At 36.3% G+C, this 17,749-nt stretch overlaps 1 protein-coding gene across 1 annotated transcript in view; it reads left to right on the forward strand.

Annotated features, from left to right (window-relative positions):
- Positions 1-17,749, forward strand: part of MYO16 (myosin XVI) — a 424,936-nt gene that overhangs the window by 79,293 nt on the left and 327,894 nt on the right. Inside the window, exons 8-9 of the mRNA XM_059685100.1 lie at positions 2,509-2,662; positions 16,864-17,014. Coding sequence (XP_059541083.1) covers positions 2,509-2,662; positions 16,864-17,014 — 305 coding nt within the window. The remainder of the gene's footprint in view (positions 1-2,508; positions 2,663-16,863; positions 17,015-17,749) is intronic.

The raw sequence follows: 17,749 nt of genomic DNA on the forward strand, positions 1-17,749 counted from the left end.
AGAAAGAGAAGGAGAGAGAAACATTGGTTTGTTTTCCCACTTATTTATGCATTCACTGGTTGATTCTTATATGTGCCCTGACCAGGAATTGACCCTGCAGCCTTGGCATATCGGGATGACACTCTAACCAATTGAACTACCCAGCCAGAGCTACAGTTCTTTTTACTAGTATTCTTTTATATGTTCATATATGTAGTTTAAAAATTGATGTAACATTCATTTTTTAGCTTTTAGAAAAGTTGACAACAATGCTACTACTCTTAAATTACTTTGGTATATTAAAAAAAGAATTCTATCCTGACCAGTGTGGCTCATTTGTTGAGTGTCCACCCATGAACCAGGAAGTCACAGTTCAATTCCCAGTTAGGGCACGTGCCCAGGTTTTGGGCTGAATTCCCAGTAGTGGGCATGTAGGAGGCAGCCAGTTGATGATACTCTCTCATCATTTTTGTTTTTATCTCTCTGTCTCTCTCTTTCCCTCTCTCTGAAATCAATAAAAACATATTTTAAAAAATAATTCTAAGCAACAAAGAGAAAAGTCTAGTAGAAGGAACAAAATATAAAAATTTTGATGGTAGTAATTGATCAGAATAACTTATATTTACTTATTCTTCTTGTTGCTATAACTACTAGCCTCAAATTTATTATTTGATATACTTATAAGAGGGAGTATGATTAATTGATAAACATCTAGTTTAAGGCAAAATGAGGGATTTTTTTCTATTTCTTACATTATTGGAATTAAGTATTATTATTGAGTGTTTTTTCATCTTTGCTAAAATAAACTGATGATTTAACAAACAGAACTATGATGGCTTGACAGTCTCAAATGTTACAACAGGCTAATATTAATGATAGTGTAGTAATTTTCACATGAACAGCAAAAAAGTATGTCTAATAAATATGAATTAATAGTTTTCTTCTATTTTTTAATAAATATATTTATTTTGAAATATATCACACCTTCTGTTAACTCTAGTCTAGTTCTAACATATCACAATTTCAAGTTCATATCTTTAGCTTCTTGCCCAGAGAAGGGAATAAATATGATTGACCCTTGACTGCATAGGCTCCCATCTGTCACACTTCCACCTTTAGGTCTAGTGTCAACTGTGCCAAACAGACATCCAAGGTAATGGACAGTTCTGGAGCCCCAGGGAATGACTAAATCCCTGGTCTACACTCAGCCTGACCACCTCCGGCATAGTGTATGGTGACTCAGACAATTTTGTCCCTGTTGGTCATGCCATGTCTACCATCAATGTAACCCCTTTTCTATGCCATGTTGACCATGAGAGACACAATGATGTGATCATAGTAGACCCTCAATAAACATTTATTGATTGAATGAAAATATTTCTCTCACACACAAGGGACAAAGACCAATAATGCAGTGAGATGTTAAGAGTAAATGCAGGATATCCCAGCATCTTATCCAAGAGCAAGAAGAATGAACCAGATAAAACAATAGTGCAGTGAGAAGTGAACTTGACACATATTTTGACTGAGCAAATGAAAATTATCACAGTGCCATATTAGGTTCTTGCTGTTTTGTGTTTCTTAAACTTGGAATGGACACATAAAAATTATGTGGGGAAATAAAAGCAATTGGGGGCATAGCTGTTCGGTGAGGCAGAAATAATCTCCCTAGGTAAAGAAGCTGAGCAGCCTCCTAGTCATTATGTGATTATGATTTAACCTAAAGTAAATGATGATAAAATCCTGGCATAAGTACCTTCCTGTGGTAGGTGAATTACTGCTTCCAGCCCATAAAACCACATAAGTCAAGTTTATAGACAAAGATGGTCATGCAGTTTAGTTACAAGGGTTGAAAGGAGCAGATGACTCCATTAGGTTCCTGGTTGTTATTAATGTGAATTTTTCTCAGGATTTATTGATTTCCAGTATCATTTGTTAATAAGTATAAGTTGATTAATTCCCATCTTTATTGCTATCCAGATATGTTCAGATGTCACTGTTAATGTGTAATTTATAAAGAACTATAGTAATCCATATTTCAGATAAAGAGGCTAGAGTCTAGACACACTATTTTAATACATAGCTATTTATTTGTACATCTACCCATTTAGTAAAATGTTTTAGAATGCTTCCTACATGTTTTATAATAGCCCAGTCATTCTGAATGTGTAATATTTTTTATCATTTTGCTTCATATTCACCAAGATGAAGGAAGAGTTTCCTGACAATAAAATGACATTAAGTTCTCTCAAGCTTAGCTTCTCGATGATTTACATTTTACACATCTCCTCTTAGTGAAATTATTTTTATATATGTTTCATTTCAGTTATAATTAAAGATGTTACTAAAGTGAAAAAGACAGTATTTTTAAATGGCAGCACTGCAATTTTGTTCCTGGCATAAACTTTTAATGTTTTTATTTTTGCTACATGTGCTGATAAATTTTAGCATTTTCAGAACTATTGAAAGTAAATAGTTTTCTGTAGTTTCACCATCCACTTTTTCTGATTTTCTTATTGGTTCTTGTAGATATCGCTGCATCTGAGTTTATTGAGGAAATGCTGCTGAAAGCCGAAATTGCCTGGGAAGAAAAAATGGAAGAGCCTTTATCTGTGCCTACCTTAGCACAAGAGGAACCCTATGAAGAGATCCTTCATGACCTGCCAGCTCTTTCCAGTAAGCTGTAAGTGCCTTCTTTATACAAGGAGAAAGCTGTAGCCCTGGTTCTCTGCTGACTTAATTATTCTCATTTGTCTTCCCCACTAATCACCAGTCATTCATTCTAAAGTAAATATTAAGCCTATCTCTCAACTGAAAGCTAGAAAATTGAAGTTACATGTTAATATATTTATCAAAAGATACATGGTGACAATCACGAGTTTAGCCTACTCTTATGAATATGCTCTGATTTTGTAAAACATCACAATGTCAATAATTAGATATATTTGTCACCATGAGATCAGAGATAATATTTTAAACACACTCCCTGTTGTTGTTTTTTGGCTAAACGGGTATGTAAGGTTTCCAATGACTATCATAATGGCTAGATTTCCTAAGGTAGGAAATATAAATATTCATTTTTTTTCTCTCTAAAGTATAAAACCAATGATTTTTTTGTTGTCTGAAATATCTCCTAAATACTAACACATGCTGCAAGGGGGATATACCTTAAAAACGTCATACTAAATGGACAAAGTGAGAAAGAAAAGTCCATATATGATATGATTCGATTGATATGAAATGTCCAGAATTATTAAATCCATGCAAACAGAAAGCATATGAGTGTTTTCCAGGAGTGGGCAGAAGGGGTAAAGAGGAGCGTCTCTGAATGGATGTGAGTCTTTGGAAATGATGGAAATGTTCTGGAAGTAGGTGGTTACACAAACCTGTGAATATAAAAAGCAGAGAAGTGTACACTTCAAAAGCATATATTTTGTGCTCTGTGAATTATATCTCAACAAAAGAAATAAACACATAAAGCAAAAAAGATAAAATATAGTTCAGGTTGAAAGCAAAATCTGCTGTGTACAACCAGTGAGACCTTGAGGAAGTTGCCTCCTTGTATAAACACGTTTCTTTTCTGCCGGTGGCGATTATTTCTAATATGAATTTGGGACATTCGAGGGGACTTTGAATAAATAGCACTATCTAGTTTCCGGACAATTGGAGAAATAATCAAAGAGAAAAAAGGAGTCCAAATCACACCTGCTCCATGATAGCGGGTGCATGGGAGGACATAGCTAAATGTGGCAGCTGAAAGGGTTTGTGAGTATATTACATTGTTGGGCAGCTCTACCAACAAGGCACTTAGAAACCAGATCAGGCCTCCCAAGGGAGGGGCTCCCAGACCAGGTAACAGTGTGGAGGAGGAGTAAGAGCTGTGCTCTCTGCAGGAAGGCTTGCTGCAAGAAGAAGGAGACAGGGGCTGAGGAGCCACTCTTCCCAGATCCAGACAATTCATTCCACTTCATAAATGTAGCGGGAGGCCCAGAATTAGCATGACTCCATTTCTCTTCCTGGGAGTTTGAAAAGATGTTGCCTACAGACATGCCCCCAGGCTGTTATAATGAATACGTGAGCTCAAAGAGGAAAACTCTTATTTCAGAGCCTGTTCCATCTTGCTGGCATTCAAAAACACTTTTAATTTAAAATTAATCTAGATAATTCAGAGGCTAAAGCCATATGTAAATACACTGACCTCTACTTAATACTAAGATATATTCATTATTGAATTGTATTGTTGTTTTTTTGATCCTCACCTGAGGATTTGTTTTTATTGACTTGAGATATAGAGAAAAGCATCTATGTGAGGGAAAAACATCTATCAGTTGCCTCCAGTACATGCACCAACCAGGATTCAAACCGCATCCTAGGTATGTGCCCTGATTGGAAATGGAACCCACAACCAACTGATGCTTCAACCAGGGGAGCCACCTTACCAGCGCTGGATTGTATTTTTTTAACTTTGTTGTAAATTTTTGTGTTAGACACTATGCTAAGAACCTTCATGGGTTATCTTATTCCATATTCTAAGCCTTATTTTGTGTGATAAATCATGAATTAGCCAGAATAAGAACATCACTTCTACTGTGTCCCACCATTATTAGTAAATGTCTTTCTATGTTTTAATATATAATCAATAGGATATTCCTACATTATTGGATTATCCCATATTTCATGTTTCTAATCTCTCTTTTATCCAGTGAACATTATTATGGTCTTTATTTGTTGCCTGGTTTTCAAGTTCATGCTTCAAATGAGCAGGTTAGATTTAACTCCAAAGATCCTTTCTAAGTATAATATTCCCAATCTGGTCTCTATTTTCAAAGCTTGTAGGTTTCCTCTCTCTGCTTTAAATTTACAACTGTTCTCATATTTGACTGCTGTTCCCTACTGCATCCTTTCTTTCCTGCTGACTGGGTGCCTCCTCGCTGTGCTGTCTTTTCTTTCCTTAGATATAGATATTTTAGTGCCTAAATACCATTAGTGCTGCTACGGAACCAGCTGCTGCTGAATATGCCGTTTGGTATTTGAACATGGAAATGTTCTCCTAGGGTTTTTAATCATGGGGGAGTTCTGATATGTGCTAACTTTTGTTTCTAATTTTCTATTTCATGGAGTTCTTGAGTTGGAAGTCACAAAAATTCTGCACAATGCCTAAATAATAGAGTAATTTACTAAACAATTGTGGGTTTTCACTTATTAATATTAACAGTAATGATAATTTATAATAACAGTAATAAAAGCTTTTTGTTGTGCAGTTAGAAGGTGTCAGGACTTGTGCAAAGTGGTTTACATGGATAATGCCATTTAACCCTCAACACAATACCTGAAAGTACTTGCTATCACTGTCCTTCTTTTTACATCACTGTCCGATATTCAGACTATGGTGACCTGAGTCAACACACACAAATATACCCAACCTTACACTGTTTCCGTGAGAAGGGCCTTTTCCCCCCTTTCTTTGTTGATTAAGGTATTACATATGTGTCCTTAACCCCATATTGCCCTCCCCACCCCATTCATGCCCTAACCCAGGGGTGGGTAAACTTTTTGACTCAAGGGCAACAATGGGTTCTTAAACTGTATCGGAGGGCCGGAACAAAAGCATGGATGGAGTGTTTGTGTGAACTAATATAAATTCAAAGTAAATATCATTACATAAAAGGGTACGGTCTTTTTTTTCCCAGTTTTATTCATTTCAAATGGGCCGGATCCGGCTCGCGGGCCGTAGTTTGCCCCCAGCTGCCCTAACCCCTCTGGTGTCGGTGTCCATTGGTTATGCCTATATGCATGAATACAAGTCCTTTGGTTGATTGCTCCCCCTAACCCCTTCCCTCTCCTACCTTCCCTCTAAGGTTTGAGCATCTGGTTGATGCTTCTCTATCTCTGGATCTGTTTTTGTTCATCAATTTATGTTGTTCATTATATTCCACAAATGAGTGAGATCATGTGATATTTATCTTTCTCTGACTGACTTATTTCATTTAACATAATGCTCTCCAGCTCCATCCATCCTGTTGCAAATGGTAGGAGATCCTTCCTTTTTACAGCAACATAGTATTCCATTGTGTAGATGTACCACAGTTTTCTAACCCACTCATCTGCTGATGGGCATTTAGGCTGTTTCCAAATCTTACCTATGGTGAATTGTGCTGCTATGAACATAGAGGTGCATATATCCTTTCTGATTGGTGTTTCTAGTTTCTTGGGATATATTCCTAGAAGTGGGATCACTGGGTCAAATGGGAGTTCCATTTTTAGTTTTTTTAGGAAACTCCATACTGTTATCCACAGTGGCTGCACCCAGTCTGCATTCCCACGAGCAGTGCATGAGTGTTCCTTTTTGTCTGCATCCTTGCCAGCACTTGTTTGTTGATTTGTTGATGACAGCTATTCTGACACGTGTGAGATGGTACCTCATTGTAGTTTTGATTTGCATCTCCCAGACGATTAGTGACTTTGAGCATGTTTTCATATGTCTCTTGCCCTTCCTTATGTCCTCTATTTAGGTCCATTGCCCATTTTTTGATTGGGTTGTTTATCTTCCTTTTGTTAAGTTGTATGAGTTCCTTGTAAATGTTGGAGATTAAACCCTTATCAGAGATAACATTAGCAAATATGTTCTCCCATGCAGTGGGCTTTCTTATTGTTTTGTTAATGGTTTCTTTTGCTGTGAGAAGGGCCTTTTTATTTGTGATTCTAAAAGTTCTAATTTGGCTTTAAAGAGGAAATTGTTAACTGAGTTTCACTGTTAAGGCCAGTCAGCTTTAGCTGCGACACATTGTCAATTTAGGTTGAATGTTTAGTATGCCAACTTCAGAAGACAGTCTGTAATCTGGGAGAGATTTCCCTTACTGGACTCTGCACTTACTGGTTCTGGGGCTTGGGTAACGTAATGAAATTCTTGGCCACATTTTTCCTCAAGTGTAAAATATGGGTGTTTAACCAGGCCTTTATCGCTATCTCCTGAGAGGGGAGTCTCTTAATTCCTTAGAATTCTCAAGTGTCTTTGTTATTCAAAAGCCCCTTGGATCATACTTAAATGTCTGCTAACATAGATTCTCTTATCATACCCACATTTATGACTTAAGGAGTGGGGTGGTCACACCAAAAAATCCAATGATGTGATTAAAAGATGGGGGCATTAAGCCAGTCTGACCACCAGAAGGGTAGAAAGACTGGAGACTGAGTTCAAACACATGGCCAATGATAGAGTCAGTCATGCCTACATAATGAAACCCAATAAAAACTCTGACAACAAGCTTGATGGACTTCTTGGTTGGTGGACAGATCAGGAGGGTGATGTGCCTTGACTCCATCGGAGGAGGACATGAAAGCTCTGCATTCAAGACCCTCCCAGCCTCACCCTGTGCATCTATTTGTTCGGCTGGTCCTGATTTGTATCCTCTATAACACAGCTGTAATAATAGCAGGTATACTGTTTTCCTGAGTACTGTGAGTTCTAGCGAATTATCTAACCTGAGGGGTGTTATGGGAACCCCCAAATTTGTAGCTAGTTGGTCCAAGTGTAGGTGGCATAGAGATTCCCAAATGTGTGGCTGGCATCTGAAGTGGTGGCAGCCTTGTTGGAGGAGATGCCCTTAACTTGTGGCGTCTGTGCTAACTCTCGGTGGTCAGGCTCAAATGGTTCTGCAGTACCACAGAGCGATGATGGTGGTGATTGATGATGCCTGTCTCCTGGGCCTGTTCTTGATCTTGATGAATAGCTGAGTAGTTAATGTTTATAAAAGTGCTTAGAGCAGTAACTGGCTCATCATAATACTACATAAGTGCCAGAGAAACGACAAAAAGAAAAAAATAATGTTCTTTATTCATCTGTGAACTGTCAGCAAATCATCAAAAGAATAAAGGCCTTCTGGCTACTGACTAGAAGACAATAGAATTAGGCTCTCAGCTTGGTGCTTTGAAACTGATTATAACCATATGCCAAAAACCTTATTTTCTAGTCAGCTGGAAAGAAAATCCAATTTCAGAGAAGACCAGCTTGCATCCTTTGATTAGGTTGCTTAAGGTGTGGGTCTCCAGTGCTTCTGAGTCATCTGGAACTTGGGAGGGAGAGAATGTGTTGCTCTGTTTGGGGCTAAGAAAAGTCTAAGAGGGGGCAGAGCTGAGCAGGGCTGAGGGCTATAGGAAAAGGGACTTGAGGACAGGAAGATATCCTAGGATGGTTTCAGCCAAGTAGCCATCTCCAAAGAGAAATACCCTGAGGGGATTTTTGAGTGGCACAGTATGAGTTTTGTTTGCTTCTTGACCACAGTAAAGCCTGAGACTAACAACAGGCTTAAGTAGATTTTGTGGAAAGCCTTGAAGCACCACATTTTATGAAACAGGCTCAACTTATTGTATTCATTCAAAAGCAAGCCAACTTGTGGCTACACAATGATTTTTTTTTCTATTGCCTTTGTTCCTCAATGGAAAATAAATATGTTTTACATATCAAAGCAGTTTTAATAATCATTTCCATTGCTCTTCATTTCAACTCCAGGACTTAGGATGGATAGGCATAATTATCTACATTTTATTTACAGAGAAACAGAAGCCCAGAGGTGTGACAGACCTGAGGGTATAGGTAGTCAGAGGCAACTGCAATTAGAACCCACTTTCTTCAGATTCGTTGTTCATGTTCTCCAGTCTAAGGCAGGAACAAGCTCAGGAAGATGGTCTCAGCATCTTCATAGCCTCATGGTATGCGCAGTCTTGCCATGCAGATCTGAAAAAATTTATTCATATGAGGGAGATAGCATTTGGCCCATGCCTCATCAGTGCACCTGGGGACAGTCATTGTGCAAATGGCTCCGTGTAAGTTAGATGCCCGGATAAGCACTGCAAAGTGCACTTTATTCTAAGACCCTTAGGTAAAATTGCACTAAGACATTAATTCCCTCACTTCTGCTGGTTGAACATCATATCTCTGGTTACGCCCGTAAGGCAGTTGTTGAAAATTTACTACTCATCCCTATGATCCAGGCATCTTCAAAATCAGCAGTCTCAGTGACCATTGTGCAGTAAAATAGCATCACCTGAGATAAAGTTCGACCAGACCCCCAGTTCTAGATTCTTCAGTGTCTTCATTTCGTTTGGAGGTCCTTGTACTATTGTTGTAGATATCAGGGGAGCTGTGGCTGGCTATGAACAGTCTGGATTTTATTAGCTTGTGGTCCAGAGGGATTTGTGACATACAAGGCACTTGCACCAGAACCTTTGTGTTTGTACATCAAAGTTTATTACTACTGTTTGATAGAAGTTGCCAGGGATCAGAAACATTCTTCATTTATACTAGCTTCATGTATGAACGAAATAATATATAAGTCCACTTCAAAATATTGGCACTTATTAAAAAAGGAAACTGGGTCTTATTTAGAGACTTCCCTTTTGAGCAGGAATAATATTTAAAGTGAAATCTTCTTTTGCAAGCTTCATGTAAAGAAAGCAATTTTAGTTACACCTCAGACTTTGGTGTTTAATTATTGGCTTTAAACATCATACGTAATGAATACTAATATCGTTTCCTATAAATATCGTATATTAAATACCTATTCAGCACTTCAAGCAAATGTAACACTTGTCGCATTTGGATTAGAATTTTTTTGCAGATATCTTTTGAGAACTACTGAGATGAATATGATATGTTATAAAAGCAATATAAATTTTAATCCTACCACAAGTCACACATTGAAACTTTTGGGGGGTTTTAGACATGACATATTTTACCAAAGTGGCTTTTTAAATTATAACTATTTTTCTTATAAAAACTAAAGTCATTTGTGTGTGTGTGTGTGTGTGTGTGTGTGAGGGGGAGGGGGTACTAAAGAAAGAAATCAGTTAATTTAAAACTCTCCAAGAACTATTTCATTCAATGTTAATATTTGGATTAGTCTCTTATTTTATAGATGCAAAAAATCCCAAATTCCCTATAATAAATAACTTATGTAGCTATGTTCCAAGTGTTAAAATTGAGAAATATTTATTCAGTCCATTACTTTAACCACCAAAATAACTGAGCCACATATGCCATTTCTTCACATTTGTTTCTAATAGATTTTTGTCTTCATTGGCCTAATATATCTCAGTAGAGTCAATTTTATTTATTCTTTATGGTTTTCTAAAATTGCTTTAGATATAATGGCCAGTAATTGTTGCCTTTGTTAGTTTCATTTTATTATGCTCCTGTTTCCATTTTCAGAAATAAAATCTCAGTTCCTACAGGCACATTTGCTCTGCATGGCATGCCTTTTATGTTCATAGAAATAAGTAAGTCTTGACTAAATCCAGTAGAGTTTAGAAATTGGTTGTCTGCTGTTATAGTCCCATCTAATTCGTCCCACAGTCAGGCTAAAGCTATCTCTTCTGCATTAACCTAAAGTACTCTTATATAATACCTATTCCATTTTCTTTATGTTTATTGAGCCTGTCATACCAAAAGCTTTGTTTTAGAAAATATACTATTTCAATCCTATTTTTTCTGTTTCTCACTGATAAATTTCTGTTCCTAATAATTCTTTTTATAATCAAAATAATATTTTCTCATTGAAGACAATTTGGAAAGTTCATCCTGAAGCAAGAAAAAATAAACAAAACCAACACTCATTAGCATAAGAGAAGAAAAATGAACCAGAGAAGTTAAAAAAGCAAGAAAGACTTTCTCCAATAGAATTGCAGTAAGAGAGAGAGAGAGAGAGAGAGAGAGAGAGAGAGAGAGAGAGAGAGAGAGAAGCTCAACTCCGTGAAACAAAAGGCTAGATAGCTTTGTAGTTTGGGGTGAGCTAGTGGGAAAGTGCTGGATGAAGGATGTTCTGAGGAACCTTGGTCAGTGTGATTAGGTCATTCTTGTTTGCCAATTCACATTTAAGGAAGTTAGGCTCCTACCTCCATAGAGACTGGGAGAAGGGCTTTATCTTTCCTATGGTTGCATGTCAAAGGGATGACTCTCAAGTCCTTGAGAAAGGCATTGCTGAGTTGCAGAAAATTTATATCTCAAAGGGGACGGCAAAGAATTTACAGTGGAAATAATTGCTAGAAGAACCAGGTTAGTGGTCCTGAGTTGGGAAGAAGAAGACCCTCCATAGTTTAGTTGAAATGAATGAAATGTTAAGTCCTTTATTATTAGTCAACTTTTTTTATGAAACTCGTAGTAATTATTATATTTCTCCTTATCCTTTATATGTTTTGTTTTCACTTTTAAGTTCAGTGTTTGCTCTATATACACAACTGCTTCTCAGTTTTTAAAAATTAATCTTATAAATATTTTGCATGATTGATTAACATTTACTGAGTATTAAAGTAAATACCAATGGTAAGTTAAAATTATTACTTTTTAAAGAAAAATAGCATTTTAATACATGTCTATATTCCAAAAATTGATCATCAGTGAAAATTTAAATATATAACAGTTAACGTTTGAATGCTATTGTTAAGCACAATGACTATACATAAAATATGTTTTAGTTAAAAAGTGGAATAGAAACTTAAAGAAAAGTTGTTCCATAGTTGTATAAAACATTATCACATACCATCAGCCTAGGTACATTATTTGCATTTTCTTATAGAAAATGTGTGCATTACTAATTAATATATTGCCATTTAATTAAATTTTATTTAGAGTCATTTTTTCTTACATAAATAAGAGAATATTTGTAGCCCGCTACTTGCAATTATTAGTAGTAATAGATCCTAGAGTATAAACCTATAGTATTATTGAATGTGTAAATAATTTTCTTAAAGATGCAGGTGAAAAGATATGAAGAAAGATTATATATTGGCATCACAGAGCTTGCTATACACTTAGACATCACCTAGTCTAATTTCTGCATTGGACAAAGGTGAAGCTGTGGCCCAGGGACTGTGAAGGCCTTACATCAGTGGTTCTCAGCCTTCTGGCCCTTTAAATAGTTCCTCATGTAGTGACCCAACCATAAATTATTTTCATTGCTACTTCATAACTGTAATGTTGCTACTGTGATGAATCGTAATGTAAATATCTGATATGCAGGATGGTCTTAGGCGAGCCCTGTGAAAGGGTCGTTCGACCGCCAAAGGGGTCGCGACCCACAGGTTGAGAACCGCTTCCTCACATGGTCAGGCCAACTTGAGGTAAAAATGGACTTGAAAGTAGGTGGCTGTATTCCTGGATCAATCTTCTTTCCTACTGTAGCTCTCTGTTATTGTAGTAAACTCACTGTTTCTTCCTTTTATAAATCCTTTAAAATTGGTGATTGTTTGTATTTAATGAACTGTCTTTCTAGCTTCTAACCGAACTATCAAACCGCTGCTTTATTAATATGCAAAACCTCTTTAAATCTCCAGAAAAAATGAGATTATTTAGATAAGGAAAGGCATAGGAGGAAATATTTTATAGATGTGAGGGTGGGTTTTTAGGTGTAGGCAGTGTGGCACGGTGGTTAAGAACACAAGCTCTGGAGCTCAAATCTCAACTACTGCATGCTATGTGTCCAGACCAAGTTCTTCTAGGTGTCCCTCAGTTTACTCCTCTATGAATAGATATAAAAATAGTGCCTACTTTATAATGTTGTTTTCAAATAAAGAATGAATATGTGTAGAGTACTTAGACTACACACATTAAATACCACATAATTATTTAATGTTTTGCAGTAGCTCACTTAAATTATAGAAAATTTAGGAAAACCCACAACTGTCTTCAAATATCTAAAAGGCTCTCCTGTCAAAGAAGCATACGGCACACTCTTGGGAGCCCTAAAAATGATGAATACAAGTTTGAGCAGACAGGCATTGTTCTAAAATTGCTCATGGAAGAAATAAGGCTTCTTTGGGAGTTATGGGTATTTTATCACTAGATTCAAAAAGATCTGGATATGAAATTTTTATAAGCATTATAACATTCTCTTTTTACAGTGAATTTTTAAAATTAATAAGCTTACTACTGGGAGGGATATGTGCCCTGGGCACTCTCCACATTCTTGCTCAGTTTGTTAGACTGCAAGGTACATAGTCATACAGGTGACTAAGTAGTTCACAGACACCATAGCACTCACCCCCAGAGGAGGGCACAGGCTCGTCTTCTGCTTGGTACAATGTTTGCTGCTTGCTCAAAAACTACTCGAGCCCAGGCGGCATGGCTCAGTGGTTGAGCATCCACCTTTAAACCAGGAGATCACGGTTCGATTCCTGGTCAAGGCATATGCCCGGGTTGCAGGCTTAATTCAAGTGTGAGGCATGCAGGATGCAGCTGATCAATGATTCTCTCTCATCATTGATGTTTCTTTCTCACTCCCCCTTCCTCTCTGAAATCAACAAAAGTATATTTTTTAAAAAAGTACTTGATTCTTTGCTAGGTTTCTCTCCTACAACACAACACCCTGCTTGCATAGGCATCCATTTAAGTCCACTGGTGTTGCCCACTCCTGTCCTTTATGGGACAGGGGGCAAGGAGAATTTGGGCAAACATGAAGCTCTGGATACTGTGTTTGCTGTGAGTAATAAAGTTTTCTGTCTATGATCCAGGGATCTCTTGTCTTCTGCACCACCCATGAGAGAGTAGCAAGCTAACCTGTAAGAGCTTGTAAGTAGAGTAAAATCCCAGAAACATCACAGTTCTGGACACATATAAATAGCAGGTAACTTTATTGCCTGCTATTACCATAGTCATTGTGCTCAGCCCTTTATGTGTTTTATGTTAGCAAACAAGCCTTTTTTACAGATTGGTTTTGTGGAATGCTTTTATAACTTGCCCCAGGTGGCACAGCCAGACATCGAACTGTGTAGAATTTCTGACTCAAAAACATATGCTTGTTGCAGCTATACTAGACCATCATGCTGCCTCTTTTTAATATGTGTCCCCCACACTTACTTGAAAATATCTTCATTGACTGAAACACTTTAAAGCATCATCATTCAGAGATTAAAGGAAATAAAACTGATTTCACATTTCTGTAAATGTGTTCTTTAGCTGCTTCTGCTGTTCCTCTAGACCTGGCTCTAATGTGGCCATTTATCAGTGTGTCTTCACTCATGCGTTCCTAGATTACAGTAGAGTTGGATGACAGAGCATAGAGATGGGCTGCAAAACAGTGAGACATTGTGACTACTGAAAGAAGCCCTTCAAATTCCTCTCTTCCTTCCTATCAAGGTTAAGATACCAAATTGTTTATATTTCTACATACTAACAATCAGCAACTGGAAACTGAAATTTAAAGATACATTTACAGTGGCATAAAAACATGGAATATATTAGAATAAATGTGACAAATTACTTGTAAGGTTTTAATGACATAAAACCATAAAATATTGGTGATAGAAATTAATGAAGATCAACATAAATGGAGAAGTATACATGTGCTTAGGAATGACAAAATTTAACATTGTTAACATGTAAATTTTCCCCAAATTGAGTTATCAAATGAATGCAATGCTAATCAAAGTCCCAACAGGCATGTTTATAAAAACTGACAAATAGAGTCTAAAATTTATGTAAGAATGCTAATAACCACAAATATTCAAAATAATTTTTATAAAGGAAAAGTTGGAGACTCACATTACCTGATTTTAAGCATTACTCTGAAGGTTCATTAATCAAAACAGTATAATATTGGTGTAAGAATAGACTATTATATCAATGGAATGCAATGGATTGTCCTAAAATAGACCCACACATGTATGGTCAATTGATTTCTAACAAAGATGTTCAGGTAATTGGTTGGGGAAAGATGTTCCTTTCAGAAATGATGCTGGAACATTTGGACAGCCATGTAAAAAAAATGAACCACAACTCATATATAGCACCAAAAAGTCACTCGCAATGAATAATAGACCTAAATGTAAAACATAAAAATCTAAAATTTTTGGAAGAAAACCTGTGAGAAAAACCATGTTCATCTTGGGTTCAGAATAGAATTCTTAAATAAGATATAAGAAGTACAGACCATAAGAGAAAAAAATTCTTTAAAACACACTATTAAAAATTGAAGACAGCCCAGCCAGTATGGCCCAGTGGTTGTGCTTCTACCTGTAAACCAGGAGGTCACGGTTTGAATCTTGTTTAAGGCATATGCTTGGGTTGCAGGCTCACTCCCCAGTGGGTGGCATGCAGGATGCAGGCAATCACTGATTCTCTCTCATCATTGATGTTTCTATTTCTCTCTCTCTCATTTCCTCTCTGAAATCACTAACAAAATATTTTTTAAAAAATGAAGATAAGACACAGCCTGGGAGAAAATATTTGCCAAGTAGGTATATGATAAGGGACTTGAATCCAAATATATAAAATCAAGAACCTGACAACAAAGAACCAGTGAAAAATAGTCAAAAGACTTGAGCATTCACTTTACCAAAGAAGACATACTTATGTCAAATAAGCACATTGAAATGCAAAGTAAAACCACAGTGAAAAGCCACTAAAACACTTACTAGAATGGATTTTTAAAAAGTATTGGTACTTTTATTATCCAATGTCATTTCAATAAATTCAATAAGAAAAAAAATATTGGCAATGATGTGAAGCAAGTGAAACTCCAACATATTGCTGGGAAGTGCCAAATGGTACAGCCACTTTGGAAACTGTGTGGTTTTTCCTAGATATTTAACCAAGGTAAATGAAAGCATATGTCTGCACACACTCCTGTATATGGATGTGTATAGAAGCTCCACTCACAATTGACAAAAACTGGACACAACCCAAATCTTTGGTGAATGGTTAGCCAAAGTGTAGTACATCCTGCAGTAGAATACTACTCAGCAATAAAAAACAAAGCTATTGCTATATGCAGCAACATGAGTCTCAAAAACATTGCTAGTTAAATGTAGTCATACACAAAAGTCTACATACTCTGACCGCTTTCATATGACATTTTGGAAAAGGCAACAATAAGTATCAGTGGTTGCAAGGGCCAGGAGGCAAAGGAGGATAGTTGACTTTGAAGGGTGATCACAAAGAGACACAGGGGAGTGATAGAAATTCTATGTATTGCTGATTATGTTGGTCACACCATTAAATGTATATATTCAATTCAAAACATATTGATTGTAACTCTACAATGTGTGAGTTTTACTATATGTAAATATAACTCAAGAAACTTGAAGTTTTAAAAAGCCAAAATAGGTGCACTATGCTTCAATTAGGACTGCAACTACTATTGTAGACTACATGAAATAATTAGGTTTACATATATTGCATCTGATTACCTATATATGTATTTCTGCTTGTATGATAACATTTAGGAAAATATATTTTAAAATCTAAATATAAAAATGTTATAAGGAAATTCAACTTTTAGATGTGTTTATTTTCTATGAACGTTACAGCATTTCTTTGGGCAATGCAGTCTATAGCATAACAAAACCATGAAGTAACTTTTATTTTATTTTTTGGCTAGATTGAGCTGTATAGAAATAATAAAACATTATTTTGTTAATATTGCAATCTTATGCACATCACTTCTCTCTAGTACCCTATTGTTATTTAGTTACAAACTCTATTGCCCACAATGCTATATTTTAAATCCTATATGTACAGCATTTTAATTAATTGTATAGTTTTGCCTTTACTTGTTTATTATTCAGTTTCACATTGAAATATCTTTCCTAGTTTAGTCAGGTGTGTCAACCTTAGCTTTTAAATTGCTTATTGATTTATTTATTAACATTTGTAAATATATTCTTCTCAAGTTGAACATATTTTTCTTTTCAATGTGAAATTGAATGAACTTCAGAGCTAGTAGAAAGGCTTACAGATTTCCCATTGTGTTTTTTTTTCCCTACAGTATTGAGAAACTGTTTCCTTCTTGAATAAAACAACTATCTATAATTGAGATGTCCTGTCGTGGTAATTTCTGATTTATATAGCCATGTTGGAAGAAGACTAATTCTAGTATTGATTATTTCCTGTAGCAGTCCCCTGGTGTGGCCAATTGCCAAGCAAGACAGTTTGTTGGAAAAAGACATTATGTTTAAAGATGCAACAAAAGGCCTATGCAAGAAACAGTCCCAGGACAGCTCTCCTGAAAGCTCCACTGTGAATGGCCCCACCAAGCCTGAGCAGGTAATTACACCCCATGTGCGTCTGCTAGTATTGTGTCCTGTTATGTCCCAAAACAAATACCCACTGATTTCCATTCAAAGAAACTTTAGTGAAAGCATAGGTTAGTATTTTAAAATTTTTATTTATGAAATGTTATTGTGTTTTACTGTCCATTAACAAGCATACTGATATTGTGTTTTAGAAATATTTGAATTTACTGTCTTTTTAAAAAATTAATTCTCACCAGAGGATATTTTTTTCCTTTTTATTGATTTTTTTAGAGAGAATAGAAGGGAGGGAGAGAGACAGAGAAAGAGAAGCATGGATGTGAAAGAGACACATTGATTGGTTGCCTCCCACACACGCTTTGGGGCTGGGGATTAAGCCTGAAATCGAGGTACGTGCCCTTGACTGGAATCAAACACGTGACCCTTTAGTCCTTGAGTCAATGCTCTAACCACTGAGAAAAACCAGCTAGGACTTGAATTTACAGTTTGGACTTATTTATCAGGATTATAAGCTCAGACAATATATTAATTCCTGAATATTCCTAGTTCTTTGATTGATCATCATTTTAATAATTGTTTCCTTCAAATAGCCAAATATTTTCCACAAGAAGAAAGACAAACCAATCAGAATTGTTTATTCTTAAAAGTAACTGTGATGTTGTATTGTGTATGTATCTATGTGCATATGTGCATATTCCAGTGCCCAAGTTATGTGAGATCATTTTGATATGCTTGGAGTTACAGAATT

This window comes from Myotis daubentonii, chromosome 2 (assembly GCF_963259705.1).
Source record: "Myotis daubentonii chromosome 2, mMyoDau2.1, whole genome shotgun sequence".
Lineage (NCBI taxonomy): Eukaryota > Metazoa > Chordata > Mammalia > Chiroptera > Vespertilionidae > Myotis > Myotis daubentonii.